The 20867-nt window shown below is 39.1% G+C and overlaps 3 protein-coding genes across 3 annotated transcripts in view; all 3 read left to right on the forward strand.

The window, feature by feature from the left end:
• Window positions 1-1800: 1800 nt before the first annotated feature.
• LOC146455580 (uncharacterized) overlaps window positions 1801-20867 on the forward strand; it is a 30566-nt gene continuing 11499 nt past the window's right edge. The window contains exons 1-5 of the mRNA XM_085094095.1: window positions 1801-2377; window positions 17634-17706; window positions 19107-19435; window positions 19819-19957; window positions 20202-20530. Coding sequence (XP_084950221.1) covers window positions 2336-2377; window positions 17634-17706; window positions 19107-19435; window positions 19819-19957; window positions 20202-20530 — 912 coding nt within the window. The 5' untranslated portion in view covers window positions 1801-2335. The remainder of the gene's footprint in view (window positions 2378-17633; window positions 17707-19106; window positions 19436-19818; window positions 19958-20201; window positions 20531-20867) is intronic.
• Window positions 5042-5530, forward strand: LOC146455581 (uncharacterized protein KIAA1958-like). Its single transcript, XM_085094006.1, has one exon. The coding sequence runs from the start codon at window positions 5042-5044 to the stop codon at window positions 5528-5530; it is 489 nt and encodes a 162-aa protein (XP_084950132.1).
• LOC146455582 (uncharacterized) lies at window positions 5543-6247 on the forward strand. The gene has a single exon (XM_085094005.1). It carries the CDS (start codon window positions 5543-5545, stop codon window positions 6245-6247), a length of 705 nt encoding a protein of 234 aa, XP_084950131.1.

Here is a 20867-nt window from a genome sequence, read left to right on the forward strand (position 1 = left end):
TCGTTGAAAAGGCGAAGGGCAGCCTATTTTTTTTCAAATTCTTATCTGGGGTTGGGTGGTGGGGTAAGAACAAACACTCTCCTTGGAGAAATTAAAGGCAAATATTCATCAAATTTTATGATAATTAAGATCAGATTTCCAAACTTCCATCACCGCAGTGATTTCCTTGGTCTCTCTTCATGAATGGAAAGTGGGGTGACCATTTTCTGCTTTCGGGATAGTTGTTGTCAGAAATCGTGGCACGATCAAAAACGCTTCACCCGTCCCCTACTGGGGCTCAATTCCGTTGACTGCTCAATGTGGTCTTTCGTGTCACTCGCGAACTCCATGGTGGCAATATTGAAGTGCATTGGTTATTTTGTGGAGCTGTGAATTCCCAAGAATGATAAGGTTTGTTTGAATGGTTTTCAGGGAAAAAAAAAAACATTTATAGTATGAAGTCAGAATGGGATAAGAAAAGAGTTTCATAAGAGAATAGGCCATTTTACAGGTGTGTGCTGAGTGATCTGGCATTGAATTAGAAGAGAAGCTTAGTTGACCTTGTTTTGATACAAACCTCACTGCTTTTCATATGTAAATGAAAACTAGCTATCATAATAACTGCATGATCTACATATGAAAAGCAGTGAGGTATGTATCAAGACAACCTCACCCCCAGCCTCGCTTCCAATCCAAGGCCAGGTCACTTAGCACACAACTGTAAAATGGGCTATTCGATGCAGTTTGCAAATGAGTCGTACGTCGAAATTCGCTCTTGCATTTAATTAAGTCAAATTCTCTTAGACGTTGTCAATGAATACGTACATGTGTAACACACATAGACTAAGAATGGCTCAAACCTGCGCAAAAAATGCGTTTTGACCCAATGTTACAATAGACGACAGCACCATGTATTGTTTTATTTACTTTGTTTAGTTATTTGACTTTCATTTATTTCTCAATTTGCCAGTTTCAGAAATACCATACCAACTCTTATATTTTCTCAAAGTAATTGAGATGCAAATTCAGCAAATAATACACGTTGGCGACCTGTGGATTGACAGATTTATAAATCATAATAAATAACCTTTATTTACCCTCGACAATGTTTATAGCACAAGTGCTAATGGGGCTGAGCATTAAACTTCACAAACCAATAATTTAAATTGGAATTGGTAAAAAAAATCGCAGCTGGGAGGAGGCAGACCAGCTGGCTATTTACAAGTCCGGCCGAGGAGTTGAACTCGGGGCTACCGAGAAACAACTCCAGCTAGCGGTCAGAGCGGGACTTTACCCCGGGAACCTCCGGATTTCAAGTCCGGCTCCCTAACCACTCGATCGCGCTGCCTCTTAATGAAAGAAAAAAAGAAAAACACTGTCTTTTTCAGAAGCAGGTAGCTTATGTTCCATCCAGTAAAGAGACGAAACTCTTGCATATAAAACAGCTCGTCAGCCACCTGGCATAAAATAAAACTAAACCGTCTCCTTATGCTGAAATATAAATTGTTTTCAGTTTTCAGTTTTATACTGTTTTGCACGTTTGCCAATTTTAATAACTTGGTTATTTATGATTTTCCGTTTCCGTTCCTCCTCATTTGCTTCCGTTTAAGTTGTAGCAAAAATCCGTTTCCTGTTTCATCTTACGATGACGCACGCGAGAAAGGATCTTATATCAACCATCCCCTTGGTCGTTAATTTAAACGACTCGGGATAGGGAAGAAATCCTCTCCAAGTTCCATGTTTGTTGCTGTTTGAATAACTTTTGTTATTCTAGGAAATAAACTTCTCTCATGGCCAAAAACGTTGGCGGGGAGAATTTGCGTCCGTTTCCGTTTGTAGCAAAAATCCATTTCCTGTTTCATCTTACGATGACGCACGCGAGTAAGGATCGTATATCAACCATCCCCTTGGTCGTTATTTTAAACGACACGCGATTGGGAAGAAATCCTTTCCAAGTTCCATATTGTTTGAAGGAAAATTATTTTGATTGTTCCCTACCTCAAGGAACTCGTTTTTCTCTCGGAACGTTCACAGGTAACCCTAGCCTTTCGAGAACGTTTCTTATGTCATACTTTCTTGTCAATAGCGACCTCCAGCACAAACGACGACAGCGAAGACGAAAACGGAACTTCAAAATCAAATTCTCGTTTTTTTTTTTTTAATATATTCGCGATATTATTATAGTTCCAACTCATTTCATCCGTGACGCGTCAGCTATTAAAAGTCGTAGTGGTCGGCTCAGTGTTGACTTTAAACAAAATAGTTCAGAAAGAGAAAGAACAACTTATCGTCATACATTCGCGCTATCCATGAAACATTGAATGTCCTCATTTCCGACGTTGCTGATTTGCAGAGGATGACAAAGATATGTACCACAGTGTATAACACACGCAGAACCGTAAGTAAAACTATTGTTTTCCGACGTTCTCGTTGCCGTCATCGTCGTTACTGTTTAAGGTCTTGGCCTAAATTAGCTCAGTGCATACTTAGTGAGATAAGCTCATAAGACGGAATTCTTTTTCTAAGACGAGAATGCAAGGTCATCGCGTTCTGTTTGGTGTGTAACCCCACATCATTTAACATGCGCTCAGTAAACACCTGCACCGAAGAAGAATTGGATTAAGAACCTCCAGGCTGAAATTCGTCATTTATATAAGAACCTTTCAATAGACTTATTCAAGGCTGACTTTGAAAAAAGTAGGTTATTAAATGTGGGAGTTTACTGTACTACATTTACAATTTGCAGTCTGTGTAAAAAGCAAGGTAGGATACCTTATTTAGTTGGTTAAGAATGCGGAAAAGCATGCCTCTGTAATTCGACGGTTTTTCAACTTTTAAAAAGTAAAAGTAATAGTGTTAAGGCATTTGTAACATTAAGTGTTTAATATTTTTGCTTTCGTTTGTCTCGCCTTGAAATGAAATATGTAATGCATGAGTAGCGTACAATACTCCTCCCATACTTTTCAATGTTTAATCTGATCTTTCCATGACATCCAAAGTTTATTTGCAATTTACGTTCCGCCATAAGCTTTCGTCGCTTGTCGTCGGTTCAATGCAACAGGCAAAACATATTTTCGTGGGCTTGAGAATGATGTTGGGGAAACGACAACCAAGATACAACGTTCATGTTTTTGCCAATATTAACGTCAGGAGTAATTCAGAGCCATATTCATAATTTCCCGATATGTCAATATCATATTGCTTCTTTAAAACATGCCACGGAAGAAAAATTCAACAATGGCGTCAATCAGAATGCTCGGCCGCAGTCCTAGGTAGCCTTTCAAACGTTTGACAAGAATCGTCACTAAGAAACGGATATCCTTAAATCTTGCCAACTAACCGGCACTTCGCAGACTTCGGGAAGCGCTGACCGATATCTTTGGTTCTTGTCGCACTGAGTTATCCGAGTTTCAGCAAATCCTCGAAGGCAGAGATGGTGAAGACCACTCCTTCAAAAAATATGATTGTTAATGTAATAAAAACACCTGAGATTGTATGGTCTGAAACAAACTTGTACAACCTTGTCCAATTTTATCAAGGGGCACCTTTCAAATACCACCTTATTACAAAACCCCTCCGGAAGTGTTTAGCCTTACGGAAATATACACGGCTGTTAGAAATTCCTTCAAGCCCTGTCTTCCTTATTTACACGTGAACATTACTGACGTGTCACACTGACACATTATGTAAACCTCAAAACACGTTCGATTTATTTGAACGAAGACGAAATCATGCGAAAGTCAGAAAAATATGAATACACGCGATTCTTGTATTAATCATCTTCACAATATCAACGATCTTTGCAGTGTAAACGTTTAAAGTTGTTAAAATTCACTTTGTTTTCTCAAACAAGATGCCTATACTGGCATTTACGCGAGATGCATTTATTCCAACTGTATGCTTCGCAGATTTATAAAACTATCCTTGCTAATGGAATAGTTTGAGTCACGACGACCGCGTTACGTTGTTTCCCTTCTGTTACGCGACTCAGACTTTCACCGGAAATTTCTCAAATTACAATACGATAACGTAAGCTTCTCAATGACTTCTTCTTAGTCTCGCATCGTGGTCTAAGTCTGTCAAACAAAGCACGATTCCTTCGCCAGGAATTCTCCAATTTCCACCGTTTTAAAGGCTTCTTAGAAGTTATTCTTTCGATTTACCGTTTCAAAATTGTTTATTTTCCGTTTTAAAACGGCACACTTGAGTCCACAACATGTTAACAATATGGCGCCACCAATTTAATCCAAGATTAATGAATAAATCAAATAATGCTTTGACGTCACACAAGTAGGGGTGAGTGGGTCCCCTCTCTCGCGATATACGTGACAAGAATGGATTTTGATTGGCCTGCTTTTGTTGAAGACAATCAGAACAATACATCCCGAGTAGGAGAGGGGAGAGTTTAATTAATAAATAAATGTACCGATTTGTGGCTACGACGAAGAAAAACGAGATGCCTGCTATACTGGCATTACGCGTGATGCTGGGGCTAATTCATTTATTCCAACTGTATGCTTCGCCGATTGATAAAACTAGCCTTGGTATGAAATAGTGTGAGTCACGATGATCGTGTTACGTTGTTTTCCTTGTGTTACGCGACTCAGACTATCACTGGAAATTTGTGACATTCCAATATGATAACGTAACCTTCTCAATGACCTCTTTTCAGTCTCGCATCGTGGTCTAAGACTGTCAAACAAAGCACGATTCCTTCGCCAGGAACTCACCAATTTCCACCGTTTTAAATGTCGGGTGCTTCTTAGAAGTTATTCTTTCGATTCACCGCTTCAAAATGGTGAAATTTCCGTTTGAAAACGGCACACTTGAGTCCACAACATGTTAACAATATGGCGCCACAATTTAATCCGTCTTTAATAAATTTATTAATAAAGGGCAAAATTACTGAGCGCTGATTGGTTGAGAGAGAGGGCATTTTTTCTTAATCGAGGGCATTTTTAGTAATCAAGAGAGGGCATGATTACCTGTTAATGATTGGTTAATCCGTTGCATAGCAACCGTTCGTTATCTTGAAATTTGTTGCCAAGTTTTTGTTGCAACAATGGCTTGTCGTTTTATTGAAGCGGACGACGAATTAATAGAACTTTTGAAATGCGAAAGTGAAAACAAAAACACCAAACGAAGCACAGGCTATTGGAAAGGAATTTTTGAAAAGTGGGCGAAAACTAGGGGAAAGGAGGAACAGCTAGAAAGCTACGACATCCCAGAATTGAACGAGGCCCTTTCGCAATTCTACGCTGAGCTGAGAAAAGAAAACGGCCAAGAATACGAGCCAGACTCGCTAAAGGTGATGCAGGCGGCTTTAGATCGACATTTAAGAAGCAAAAATTTTCCAAAGTCTATCCTGAGGGATACAGAGTTCCTGTCTTCGAGGAAAGTGTTGGAAGGGAAGGCGAGAAAGCTGCGCGAACAAGGGATGGGAAAACGACCCAACAAAGCGAAAAGCCTGACGAAGGAAGAAGAGGAGATACTATGGCAAAACGGCCAGCTAGGCAACCAAACCCCTCGTTCTTTGATCAACACAATGTAGTGGCTGCTAACAATGCATTTTGGTTTACGTGGTCGGCAAGAGCACCACGACATGATGGTCGAAGATTTTTCCATCGAAAAGGATGATGATGGCGTCGAGTTCGTCACTTTTTCCGAAGGGCCTACAAAGACTAGGCAAGGTGGTCTCCGAGTGAAACCTCGGCTAGCTACTCCCAAGATGTTCGCCACAGGCGAGAAGAGGTGCCCCGTTGCTCTGTTTAAACAATACCTGGAAAAACGTCCAGAGGAAATGAAGAAAACAGGGCCATTTTACCTAGCTGTTATCGACAAGCCTCAAACCAGCGCCTTGTGGTACAAGAAAACACCGATGGGCAAGAATACAACCAATAACATAATGAAAACAATGAAAGAGGACTCACCGTTAAAAGATGTCTGCCCCGAAAAGAAGCTGACCAACCACAGTGCAAGAAAGACCGTTGTGAAGAAATTGAAAAGCTCCGGTATTCCAAAATGCGAGATCAAAAACATAACGGGTCACAACTCCGAGCAGGGCCTAGATGACTACGACTCCGGTGATGAAAACGAGCAGAAAATCATGTCCAACATCATCGACAATGCCAAGCCTGCTTCCACTTCAAGACAAGTTCTCCATCCATTGTCATCAGTTCAAACTCAGTCCAGCTCAGCTTCCAGCCATGTCTACAATTTCAGCCATTGCAATGTAACGCTCAACGTCGCAGGAAACCATTCTTTGTAATCCAGTCTTAGCCAGAGCAAGCGGGCTTACAAAAGAATCATGCTTCAGGAATCGGACTCAGATTAAACTGTGTTTTCTTCAGTTAAAAGCACTTTGTTGTTATTCTGTTGGCAGAAACGCTCTGTTGAAACGAGCTTTGTTTTCAAGACTTTTGGCAGTGTATCACGACACAGTTTTGGAGGATAAAATTTCATTGAATCGATTGGTCAGTTCAATTTAATTGATGATTTGCCGTTGCGCTAAACAGGCTTCCCAGATAAAAATAGACTGCGCGCGTGATTTTCCTTCGTATAAATTTTGCCCTTTATTGATAAACAAGTAATCCCATGAGACCTCGTACTATTAAGGATTAATTGCACTTGAGTTTTCAAAATTTTCCAAATTGCCCTCGTCGCTTCGCGACTCGGGCAATTTTGGAAAATTTTGAAAACTCTCGTGCAATTAATCCTTAATAGTACTTGGCCTCATGTGATTACCTATACATATCAAATGATGCGTTGACGTCACACAGGTAGGGGTGAGCGGGTCCCCTCCCTCGCGATATAAGCCACAGTAATGGATTTTGATTGGCCTGCTGTTGCTGACGACAATCAGAACAATACATCCCGAGTAGGAGAGGGGAGAGTTTAATGAATAAATTAATGTACACATTTGTGGCTACGACGAAGAAAAAAAAAACAAGATGCCCCTCTAATGGCATTACTCGGAATGCTTAATGTAGTCCCAATTATTCCCCATTGTATGTTTCGCAGATATTTAAAAACTATCCTCCCTTGGCAATTGAAATAATTGTTTGAATGGTTTTATTCAGATATATTGCGTGATACTTATCGTTGTGTTACTAGGAATCATACCAGAAATAACTATGCAATGACGTCATGACCCCGCTGAACTGGTCTGGCCTACTCTAGCTATAATCCTTTGCGTTGATTATTCGATCTGTTTTTTAAAGCGAAGTTTCTTAACTGTGAACTCTCCCAATTTCCACCGTTTCAACTGTCGAGTACTACCTAGAAGTTAGTATTTCGATTTACTGCTTGAAAAAGGTTTGTTTTCTCTCTGAAAACGGCAGATCAGAGTCTTAAATTCATACATGTGGCCGCCATTGAACAAAAACAACTTTTCGAAGTGATGACTTGCTTTGACATCACACAGGTAGAGATAAGTGGGTCCCCTCCCTCGTGATATACGCGCCGATAATAGATTTTGATTGGGCTGTTTTTGTTCGAGACAATCAGGCCCCAGTTGTTCAAAGGCCGGATAACTTTATCCGCTGGATAAGGCACTATTCGGGGTCTAAAATATACTTCACGTTAAACGTTGTCCAAGGTTTTCGTACACTCCTAAACTAGACTGTGGTTAGAGTGTACATATTCACTTGTACCCGACGAAATACTGAAATCTTTGCACAGATTGAAACTGTCGGATAGTGACTTATCCACTGGATAAAGTTATCCGGCCTTTGAACAACTGGGGCCAGAACAATAAATCTCTTCTGGGAGAGGGTAGAATTTAATCAAGGTTTAATGAATAAATCAAATAATGATTTGACGTCACACAGGAAGGGATGAGTGGGTCCCCTCTCTCGTGATATGTGCCGAATAATAGATTTTGATTGGCCTGCTTTTGTTGAAGACAATCAGAACAATACATCCCCACTAGGGGAGGACATATTTTAATGCATAAATTAATTTGTCGATTTGTGACTACGACGAAGAAAAAGATACCCGACCGAAACCTAGACACGTCATGCCCTGCGGGCATTCCGTGTAAAAAAGAAATCGACCCGTTTTTAGACACGGTATGCCCCCTCAGGGCATCCCGCGTAAAAAAGAAATCGATCCGTTTTTAGACACGGTATGCCCCCTCAGGGCATCCCGCGTAATAAATCACTACCAGAGTCGCAATAACATTTTTTATCATTTGCATTCGACGTTAGGGCTAGATAATTTATGCCGTGTGAGATACTTTCAACTTGCATAATTATGGAACGCTTCGGTGATTCCACATTGTAGAAGAATGTTATCTAAAAAATTCTTTTGCTGTTTTCGTACCAGCTTGTGTTTCTTCGACCTCCTTTCTATGGAGCAATTCAACATTCAATTCATGCCACAGGCAATAAATCCCTCTTCAAGCCTACAAAGGCAGGGCTATTCCAAATAGGTGATCCATCTTATGTTACTGATGATGTTTAGGTCAGTTCCCAACGCTAGTTCATTGCAACAACCTAGCCAAAATTTTCAAAACTGAGAATTGTTGGGAAATTTCGCCCAGCATGTTGTCTAACGGATGTTTACGTTATAGGAGAAAATAGCGTTTCGTTGCTCTGATGTAACACGAATTGAACAAGAATCATGGAACCTTTAGCCGTTGTCGTACCAGCTTGTGTTTCTTCGACCTCCTTTCTTTGGACCAATTCAACATTCAGTTCGTGCCACAGGCAATAAATACCTCTCACGCTAGATTAATTATTTCGGCCAACAAGCCTACAAAAGCAGGGCTATTCCAAATAGGTGATCCGTCTTATGTTATGTTTAGATCAGTTCCCAACTCTAGTCTATTGAAATGACCTGGCCAAAATTTACGAAACTGAGCATTGTTAGGAAATATCGCCCAGCATGTTGTCTAACGGATCTTCACGTTACAGGAGAAAATAGCGTTTCGTTGCTTCGGTGTGTCACGAATTGAACAAATATCATACGCCAGCTGCCACGTAGGTTGAAACTAAAGTGCTTTAACCAATAAAAACTCCGTACGTAAAATAACTTACATCCACATTCAAGAACATTTCTGTCCTTGGACCTTCCCTCAGTTAGCGGTGAATGAGCATGCTGTTCACAAAGTGCCAAAATCAAAATAAGGTAAGAGTCCTTGGTTATATTCTGCATTTTTAGAGTAGTCTTGCCTTCCCCTGTAATGAACGACTTAAGAGCAAAACACTTGTCACTATCAGTATGCAAGCGAGAATGGTAAATGGCCGTTTCAAGGCGGCACGGAGACTGAATTAACGACTATTCATCACCAATAATAGCCCTAACAATACTTTAAAAAATATGACAGGAATTCCATAACCTTAACGAATTCTGTTGGAAATAACGGAGTTCTTGCACGTGGATAATGATATTATTATCATTATTTCAAGTCGAACCGCATAACGCCATGTATGATAACGATTTTAGTATTACCTTATTACCATACTAGAGGTTTCGCTCACAAATGTCTTTTATCAGGTAAGCCCCCACCACTGAAATGCAAGGTCACATTTTGCCAGAATTAGCCCTTTTGTCTCTAGCCTGTTTGAATTTTTACGAAAAGTCAAAAATGCTAATTCATATCGATGGATAGCTCGTCATTTCAAAAAACCTTTGACCTAGTGAGAGCTTCCTTTGGGGAAAACATATAAAGGGCGGAATAGTTCATTTCAAAATGAGCTGCGCTCAACGAAAAAATATCTTTGAAACGTACAGCCAAAATAATCTGTTCATGTTGTCCTTCGGCAGCATGGTTAAAAATATATAAAACTGTTCAATTGAGGCCTTAAACTGCTGTTTAAAAGTAAAAACTAAAATCCAAGCTTTCGCCGATCAACGGCATCATCAGCCAAAACTTTAGAACAGTTTAAGGCGCATAACTTTTACACTAATATTCAGAGTCCGTTTATTATTGTTAGAAAATTTGTGTATTAGATTTTCAGGGTTCTGAGATAATGAATTTGGTGTTGCTTTCATTGAGAATTGGCTTTGAGGAAAGTTTACTAACTAGCTCAGTGGTAGAGCATTCTACTCCTGTTGGGAGCACTCGGATCCCGTTTTTTCCGAGTATGTCTGTGTCAGACTGAACAACACATCAATCTTAACATATATACTATCACAAGGATTGTCAACAATACGCGTTGTTAAAACAGGAATAGGAGAGTGGTTTTTTTTTCAGCGGGATGCACTGGGGCAGATCGCGTCAAGGTTTCGGTCGCGTTGTTTTTTGTTTCGTTCGTCATCTTCGCATTTTTTTCTTCATCGTAGTCCAAATTGACATATTAACTTATTCATTAAACCTGGATTAAATCCTCTTCCCCTATAAAAGGGATTCCTTTTTTCTTCTATTGTTCCAATTTTCTGTAGCAAACACTGCACAATCAGAATTATTAAATGCGCGTATATTTATAAGTCTTAGTGGGGCCTAGAAAGGAAGGATTTCGTCCAGTGAAAGATTTAATCAGTCAGTCATGAAGCCGGCCATATGTGTAAATTTTCAAGACCCTAATATGCGTTTTTCAGAAAGAAAACTAAGCCTTTCGAAGTGCAAAATCAAAAGAGTAACTTCTAAGAAATACTCGACAGTTTAAACAGTGGAAATTGGAGAGTTAAAGGTGAAGAAATTGCGCTTTGAGGGACAGCTTCACAGGACAGACTGTGGAGAGAAACCTAAAGACAACGAGCTCAAATCATTCCACGATATAGAAGGAGAAGATACGATAGAGAAACGTCTGAGGGTGTTTCGAGCTCGTTCGCTTGTTGTTTTTTTGCCGTAAATGTCATTGCGCCATGGACCCTGGATGGTTTGACGCTATAAAGGAATGATTCAATAGTAAATGTAATTCAAGTCTGTTTGTGTGTGGCTGGGTCATGACGTTATCATAAATCCCTTTCCGTTATGACTTCAAGTAGCGTAACGCTGTGTATACGGAATCCTGATGCAAGTGTATAACATCCTGATATTTTCTTGACATATCCTGAGATACACTGACCCTTATACGTTATGCTACCTTTTTCCAAAGCCGACTCTGTGTATTGACTGCCTGCGACCTGAGTAAGAGACCGTACAGCGGTGCCTGCAGAACTTTATCAGGTCCAGGACAGCACAGACGTATTGGACAAGGAGCACTTCTGCTAAGAACCATTGTCAGCTGTGCTTTAAACATTAACAAGCTAAACGACGAATAAAATTTGGACGTGTTTCCAAAAACCTATGGTATCAGTATGTGAGAAAACTCAAATTGATTAATTAATAAATTAATAAGGAAAGTGGTCTTAAACGGTTCGGTTGACTTGGCAGCTTAAAGGGGAAGTGTCACAGAAATTTTCACCTTTTTTAGTGAAATTAAATGTCATAATAACTTCAATTAGTCACAAGCTTACTCTACAACACCAAGAGAAAGAAATCAAATTAATTCTTCTTGAAATGAAAAACTGATGATCTGATCCAATTCTCCGTGACACTTAGTTTAGTTTTGTTTGGAAGGAATTTTCGCACCACTTTGTGAACTTCAAGTAATATATCAAACACGAGACAGTGTTTCATCACATATCAAACAACGAGAAGAGAGTTGAAACTGCGACGCGTAGCGGAGTATTTTTGACCAAATTCGAGGTTTTTGATATTGTGATGAAACACTGTGACGACTGTTTGATATAACTTCTTAAACAAACTGATTTTGAAGGGGAAATCAAGGATGCAAAAACCAGGAGTTTTTGATCAGATATCCAAAAACGTCACGCTGCATGATTTCCTTTGTCTTTGGCTTTTGAATTATTAATGCTATTGAGAAATTTTTATTCAAAACGAGGCCTATAGTGAAGTGAATGTTTTAGTCAAAGAGAGGCTACAAGTATCAGTAAATGAATAAATAAATAAATAAATAAATACATAAAAAAGAACTTTATTTACGTGTCGATGTATTTAGCTAAACGGTTAGCTAATTAAGGACACTTGTCCACTACAAACCAATCTAAGATACCGAAACTATTACCAGCAACAACTTCAACAATCTGGATCCGCTGCTTGTGCTATGATTCCTAACCAACAAAACGTCACAAGGCACGATGTCCGATTCAACTTCTCAACCATATTCGCAGGCTGCCAAATCGGGCAAGTTCACGTCACTTTCAAGAGCGAGCAATCACAGTGACATTCATTTTCAGCTTAAGTAAACTCCTCATCTTGAAGTTCTTTCCTTACAGAATCGTATATTTAAAGACTTCTTCTAGTTTTCACCGAACGTTTTGTATTTTTCTGCAAGATTTACGAGGATTCAAAGTTGAAATCGCCGTCATCTACACGGCGCTAGCTGGCGCTTGCCACAAATTTCAACTCGGTTTTGACTTTTGCAACGCGAATTTTGATTGGTTCATGTGTTGTCAGATGCGCGTTTTCATTGGTTAGTAGCAAATATGATTGTCCAGAGCGTGTATTGAGAAAATATATTTCAATAAAGAAATGAATCAACAAAATCTCTTTTGATTTGTCGAAATATTTTTGAAAAATATTTTATAAAAGCAATAGAGGACTTGTTTTCCATGTTTAAATAGCCTAATCTAAGCACGAGGGGAGTTGAGAGAATTATCGGAAGTTATGCAAACCCTCAACTGCGTCTTGGGTTTGCGTAACTGTCTCGAATTCTCCCAACCCCCTCGTGTTTAGACGAGTCTATGTAAACATGAAAAAAGTCCTCTCTTGCTTAAAATCTAAGACCTATCTCTTATAGCTCAAATTAGAACAGCAACGCGCTTGAACGGTAAAAAACTCATCAAAGGATCATATCCCTTCAGGACTTCCACAGACGATTTTATACGGACCTCACCCGGAAACGTCGCTGAGTCAGTTTCTTAGTCCTAGCTATTTCAGTTGAGTTCTGAGCACACAATCTTCTATTGAACTGAACTGTAGACGAACAGAAACAGACAACTTGAATTTAATATAGAAAAAGATTTTTATAGGCTTTCCTTCAAACTGCACGAAATAACAAAATTCAAAGGCCTGTGGCAATGAAATGCCAATGGAAAGTTGGCCACCTATGCCTACTGGCGTACAGAATAATTCATAAAGAGTTCTTAGTTTATTTTAAACTTTCGCTCAAAATACAGCTTATGATTTAAATGATAACGAAATCGAGGAATATTTTGCAATTGGCTGTCTTGTAAAAAGCATCCCGACTAATGTTCGACGTGTACACCCACTTAATGAACCAGCTACTCGTATAAGCGCAATAACATACAGCGGACCTGTATCTTTGTCGAGGAACAGATAATGTCTAAGAACAAATATCCGTGCATAATTTAAAACCTTAATAAGGGGTACTACGTCCATTACCCTGGGAAAACCACGCAGGAAGTCGACTGTTTTAAAAGTGTTTTCTGTGACCGTGGGAAATGGCAAGGAGTGACACGCCTGCACGACATCTAACGATCCATGGAAACAGTTTTGAAATGTAACCGCCTTAGAATTTTGCTCTAAAAGGATGTCAGGTAGTGATTTTCCTTTTCTAAAAAGGAAAAAAGTGGTGGCTCTTTGAAGATTTATCGTATTTATCGTATTTGAGATTTCAGCTTCTGTATAATGTGAAGGATTTGTTTGGCAAGCATGTGTCCTGTCATGTGTCCTGTGTGTAAAGAACCTAATGTATTCTCAGCTGAATAAAGCATGAAATTTAAAAAGCATTCACGCTTTTACCAAAACGCTCGACAGAGTTTTTTTTTTCTTCGCGTAAAATTTACCACCTTCTGTTCACGATGCAAAGTGGCCTTATTAAAAAATAAGTGATGCGACAATGGACACAAGACCCGTGAAACCCTCGGGTGCCCATTTTTTCTCAATGGTTTTCTTCCGAAGAAAGTTAAATCAGTCTTGTCGTACCTGATCTTTACGGCATAAGACACCAATTCGCATAGATCTTAGCTTTCCAAATTCCAGCTTAATAAATATTACAAAGGAACTAGGAAACGCCAAAGTTCCTCGAGGCGCTACCACTCTGACGCTACTTCGGTGCGTAGCAACCTCCCACAACGCACTTTTTTTTACGACGTTTTAATCATTACTTTAACTGTCGGTTTTAGAATCGTAGACTGACAACTTGATTTAGAGAATTATGGAGCTCCACTTTAAGGCTTTGCTAAATATATAAATTAAGCAATTAATTGTTGTTCAAAAAAGTGTTTAGCCTTACGGACATATATACTGCTGTCAGAAATTCCTTCAAGCCCTATCTTCCTTATTTACACATGAACATCACTGACGCGACAAACTGAGACATTTTGTAAACCCCAGAACACGTTCGATTTATTTATACGAAGACGAGATCATGCGAAAGTCAGAAAACTATAAATAAACGCGGTTCTTGTGTTTATCATCTTTGCAATACGAACGATCTTTACAGTGTAAACGTTTAAGAGTTGTTAATATTCAATTTTTTTTCTCAAATAAATCACTACCAGAGTCGTAATAGCATTTTTAATCGTTTGTATACGACGTTAGGGATAGATAATTTATCCCTCTTGAGATACTTTGAACTTCCATAATTATGGAACGTAGAACCTATTATGGAACCTTTTGCCGTTTTCGTACTAGCTTGTGTTTCTTCGACCTCCTTTCTTTGGACCAATTCAACATTCAGTTCGTGCCACAGGCAATAAATACCTCTCACGCTAGATTAATTATTTCGGCCAACAAGCCTACAAAAGCAGGGCTATTCCAAATAGGTGATCCGTCTTATGTTATGTTTAGATCAGTTCCCAACTCTAGTCTATTGAAATGACCTGGCCAAAATTTACGAAACTGAGCATTGTTAGGAAATATCGCCCAGCATGTTGTCTAACGGATCTTCACGTTACAGGAGAAAATAGCGTTTCGTTGCTTCGGTGTGTCACGAATTGAACAAATATCATACGCCAGCTGCCACGTAGGTTGAAACTAAAGTGCTTTAACCAATAAAAATCCCGTACGTAAAAGAACTTACATCCACATTCAAGAACATTTCTGTCCTTGGACCTTCCCTCAGTTAGCGGTGAATGAGCATGCTGTTCACAAAGTGCCAAAATCAAAATAAGGTAAGAGTCCTTGGTTATATTCTGCATTTTTAGAGTAGTCTTGCCTTCCCCTGTAATGAACGACGTAAGACCAAAACACTTCTCACTATCAGTATGCAAGCGAGAATGGTAAATGTCCGTTTCGAAGCGGCACGGAGGCTGGGATTTCCAGAATTAACAACTATTCATCACCAATAATAGCCTTCAATATTTTAAAAAATCTGATAGGAATTCCCTAACCTTAACGAATTCTGTTGGAAATACACGTAGTTCTTGCACGTGGATAATGATATTATTATCATTATTTCAAGTCGAGCCGGATAACGCCATGTATGATAACGATTTTAGTATTACGTTATTACTATACTAGAGGTTTCGCTCACAAATTTCTTTTATCAGGTAAGCCCCCAGCACCGAAATGCAAGGTCACATTTTGCCAGAATTAGCCTTTCTGTGTCTAGCCTCTCTCAAATCCATCAAGTGTTGGGATTAAAATGTTTGAATTTTTTCAAGAGGTCAAAAATGCTAATTCATATCGATGGATAGCTGGTCAACTCAAATAGCCATTGACCTAGTGAGAACTTCTTTTGGGGAAAACATATGAAGGGCGGAATAGTACATTTCTAAATGAGCTGCACTTTACGGAAAATGTCTTTGAAACGTTCAGCCAAAACTTTAGAACAGCTTAAAACGCATAACTCTTACACTTATATTCGGAGTCCGTTTATTATTGTAAGAAAATTTGCGTATGAGATTTTTAGGGTTCTGAGATAATGAATTTGGTGCTGCTTTTATTGAGAATTCGCTCCGAGGAAGGTTTACTAACTAGCTCAGTGGTAGAGCATTCGACTCCTGTTGGGAGCACTCGGATCCCGTTTTTTCCGAGTATGCCTGTGTCAGTGCCTTAACAACACACAAATCTCAACATATAGACTGTCACAACGATTGTCAACCATACGCGTTGTTATAACAGGAATAGGAAAGTGTTTTTTTTTTTTTAAGCGGGATGCACTGGGGCAGACCGCGTCAAGGTTTTGGTCGTCTTTTTTTTTTTTTTGTTTCCTTCGTCATCGTCACATTTTTTTTCTACATTGTAGTCCAAACTGACATATTAATTTATTCATTAAACCTGGATTAAGTCCTCTTCTCCTATAGAAGGGATTCTTTTTTTTCTTCTATTGTTCCAATTTTCTGTAGCAAACACTGTACAATCAGAATTATTATCTGCGCGTATATTTATAGGTCTTAGTGGGGCCTAGAAAGGAAGGATTTCGTCCAGTGAAAGATTCAATCAGTCAGTCATGAAGCCGGCCATATGCGTAAATGTTCAAAACCCTAATATGCGTTTTTCAGAAAGAAAACTAACCCTTTCGAAGCACAAAATCGAAAGAGTAACTTCTAAGAAAGACTGGACAGTTTAAACGGTGGAAACGGGAGAGTTAAAGGTGAAGAAATTACGCTTTGACGGCCAGCTTCACGGGACAGATTGTGAAGCGAACCCTAAAGACAACGAGCTTAAATCATTCCACAATATAAAAGGAGAAGATACGATAGAGAAACGTCTGAGGGTGTTTCAAGCTCGTTCGCATGTTATTTTTTGGCCGTAAATGTTATTGCGCCATGAACCCTGGATGGTTTGACGCTATAAAGGAATGATTCAATAGTAAATGTGGTTCAAGTCTGTATGTGTATGTGTGGCTCGGTCATGACGTTATCATAAATCGCTTTCCGTTATGACTTCAAATAGCGCAACGGAAGGTTAGCGAAATAATATCACGCTATCTTTCTGACTAAAGCTAGCTCAATCGCCACGGGAGGCTACATTTCCACTTGCACTTAGCGCTAAACATACAACAACACAACCCGTGTTAACACTCATTATGCGTCTTGTCATACTGCTGATAGAGTCGTACTCGGTCATGTAATTTGAGAGGGAGAAGATCTGCTGAAGAGACAAAAAAATTTAAAAGCCCTGTATAAAAATAAAAAATATAAGGTGGTATATGTAAAGTATGTGGTGAACAGTTTACATTAAATTCCTTACGCGGTGTTTACGGAATCTTGATGCAAGTGTATAACATCCTGATATTTTCTCGACATATCCTGAGGTACACTGATCCTTAAACGTTATGCTACGTTTTTCCAAAGACGACTCTGAGTATTGGCTGTCTGTGACCTGAGTAAGAGACCGTACAGCGGTGCCTGCAGAACTTTATCAGGTGTAGGACAGCGCAGACGCATTGTACAAGAAGCACTTCTGCTCAGAACCATTGTCAGCTGTGCTTTTTACATTAAAAGGCTCGACGCATTATTAAAATTGGACCTGTTTCCAAAAAACCTTTGGTATCAGTATGTGAGAAAACACTAATTGATTGATTAATTAATTAATTAATTAATTAATAAGGAAAATGGTCTTAAACGGTTCGGTTGACTTGACAGTTTTAAGGGGAAGTGTAACAGGGATTTTGACCATCCTGCGTGAAAGCCTCCAAGCACCTTGTTTCATTACAAATGAAGTCAAATGAAGTCCGAAAAAAGACCTCCTTGAAACTTTTCTCACGAAAACTAATTATATTCTTTCCATCCAGGTTACAATGAAATCCTTGGCATTCGTGGCTTTGTTCTTGCTCTGCATAGCATCTTCAAAAGCCAAAAACCGGGGTAAGTGTCCACCTTCATAAAAGACTATTCGTACTTGTTAGAGTGTTCGAGACAGCAGGAAATACATACTAGTTGTCTTTATAAATAAAACGATATTTTCAGTGTAACACATGTTTCGATATGGCTCACCTCATCGTCAGTCGTACAGCGATTATGAAAAACCTCTAGAATATGAAGCAACAAAACATATACATAGTTGACTAATTGTTACAAATGTTCTATAACAACTAGGGTTAAAACGATATAATAGGGTTAGGGCGAAATTGTTAATTAACATGTTTGACTTGTTGTTTTAAGCTGGGTTTTGTCCACCTAATACACACACATGAAATTGAAATATGGTCGACGCAGAATCTATGATTTCAAAACAATATTGAGAAGAGGAGTCTCGGCGAAATTAAAATCGATATAGGTATTTGTAAAGGTGAGAGGACTTTTCCAAAGAGAAATGTTGACATATACGCCTAGAAAGATTTTCACGGGTCCTGCCACTCTAGCAGGTATCACAGCCTGTACAGAAAATTTTGTAAAAAAACGTGTAGACGAAGCGCTCTAAGGACAATGTCTGTTACTGAAAAGAGATTTGCAAACTTGAAGGTGGAAAAATTACTTTGATGGCAACATTCTCCCACTGACGGTTGCATATTTTCTTTTGAGGCAGAGTTGAACAACTCCCTATGTACTGTACTATTGTCGTAAAAGTATAGTCTTTAGTTAGATGTAGTGGTAGAAATTAATAGAAATAATCAGTAGGTGAGCCTCTGAAACTTTTCCCAAGGGATGTTTTGCATGCTTTGCATCTATTTTTTGTTATTATGTATTCCAACGGTTTTTCGAAATCTCTTTAAACCTTACAGTGACCTCAGCAACATCGCCACATGTATTCCGTAAAAAAAATAAAACTATCTACTTTTTAAACTGTGGTAATTACTAAGAAAAACTTGACAGAAATAATTCAGAACATATGAAATAAATGTGATGGTATATTTCCAGCCTGGTCAATAAATGAGAATGATGTATCATTCTAGAAAGTGATACAGGCATACTCGGAAAAAAGAAATCCGAGTGCTGTTTCAAAACAGTGCTACGAAAAATCTCTATACGTCCAGAATATATCATTCCAAAAAACAACCTAATAAAATAAAAACTGCCACTCAGAAAACTTCCCACTCAAACTAAAAAAAAACAACCTTCAGAATGTCAAAAAGTTCTAGGCGTCAAAAGAAGTGCAATTTTTGACAAACAAATAGGTGCCTCATCAAAGTGTGACGCTGATCAAAACGCAAACCGAGCAAAATTGTTAGAGTGGGTGTTAATAAAATGAAGCCCTCATTTCTTTTTAAAAAGGTAAACGGAAAAAATGTTGACATCAACACTAAACCTAATGTGTTCTTTTGCAGAATGTCAAAAAGCTCTGGGCGTGGAAAACGGTGCAATCTCTGACGCACAAATCAGTGCTTCGTCACAGTTTGACGCTAATCATGCCGCCATCCAGGGCAGATTACACTTTCAGAAATCTCCAGGTAAAGCAGGATCATGGTCAGCTCGCACCAATGATGTCAATCAGTGGCTGCAGATTGATCTTGGTAATCAGGCAACCAAAGTAACCCGTTTGGCAACACAAGGAAGGAACGCTTACAGTCAATGGGTAACCAAGTACAAGCTGCAGTACAGTCAAGACGGCGTCACCTTCCACTATTATAGCGACCAACCACATACTGCACCCAAGGTAACATAGCCTTCTTCGAAAATGAAAACTCACCCAGAAATTGAAGTATCAGCTATACTTAAACGCTACATTACCTCTTAAGAAAGATATATCTCAGTATTTACTTTTTCTTTCTAGTAGAAACGTCAACAATTAGTTTTCATCTGTGGGCACTAGTCTTTAAATTCAACAGTCTACTTTTTTTGTCAAGGTCCAACATACCTTTATTGCACATATCAAAGCAATGCAATGCCCAGTTTAACTTTCCTTGATTGAGCTTTATTGCGAAAAAACAATCAACTAAACAGGAATACCCTTTTCGCCGTCAAAGCTATGATACTCTTTGATGAATTCGACATGTGACGATGAATTTCCATTTAAAGCTTTCTATCTCGTTACTTTAGGAGTTTGTTGGAAACACCGATTCGGATACGGTTGTTTCTCATGAGCTGGCCACAGCAATCAGGGCACGCTACATCCGCTTCCGACCAACAGCCTGGCATGGTCACATATCGATGAGAGTAGAACTCTATGGCTGCAAAGGTAAAATTACTTTTGATACTCACAAGTTTTCTTCACACAGGTTCTCACGTTCTACTAATAGCTAATGTGCCATTGGCAGTGTACATAGGTCAAGAGCAATTTTCTCAAGTTTTTTTTTTCTAATTCTAATCACTACTACGTCGATAAAAATGTTTTCCAGCAGTATTTTGCAAATAGTAATTGGTTTCTCAAATATTACGATTTTACTTTTCTCTAATACTCGACATGATGTGTTCCTTTGCAGAATGTCGAGAAGCTCTGGGCGTGGAAAGCGGTGCAATCTCTGACGCACAAATCAGTGCTTCGTCACAGTTTGACGCTAATCATGCCGCCATCCAGGGCAGATTACACTTTCAGAAATCTCCAGGTAAAGCAGGATCATGGTCAGCTCGCACCAATGATGTCAATCAGTGGCTGCAGATTGATCTTGGTAATCAGGCAACCAAAGTAACCCGTTTGGCAACACAAGGAAGGAACGCTTACAGTCAATGGGTAACCAAGTACAAGCTGCAGTACAGTCAGGACGGCGTCACCTTCCACTATTATAGCGACCAACCACATACTGCACCCAAGGTAACATAGCCTTCTTCGAAAATGAAAACTCAACCAGAAATTGAAGTATCAGCTATACTTAAACGCTACATTACCTCTTAAGAAAGATATATCTCAGTATTTACTTCTTCTTTCTAGTAGAAACGTCAACAACTTGTTTTCATCTGTGGGCATTAGTCTTTAAATTCAACAGTCTACTTTTTTGTCAAGATCCAACATACCTTTATTGCACATATCAAAGCAATGCAATGCCCAGTTTAACTTTCCTTGATTGAGCTTTATTGCGAAAAAACAATCAACTAAACAGGAATACCCTTTTCGCCGTCAAAGCTATGATACTCTTTGATGAATTCGACAT

The sequence above is a fragment of the Pavona decussata genome, unplaced genomic scaffold, assembly GCF_977016875.1.
Source record: "Pavona decussata unplaced genomic scaffold, jaPavDecu1.1 SCAFFOLD_272, whole genome shotgun sequence".
NCBI lineage: Eukaryota > Metazoa > Cnidaria > Anthozoa > Scleractinia > Agariciidae > Pavona > Pavona decussata.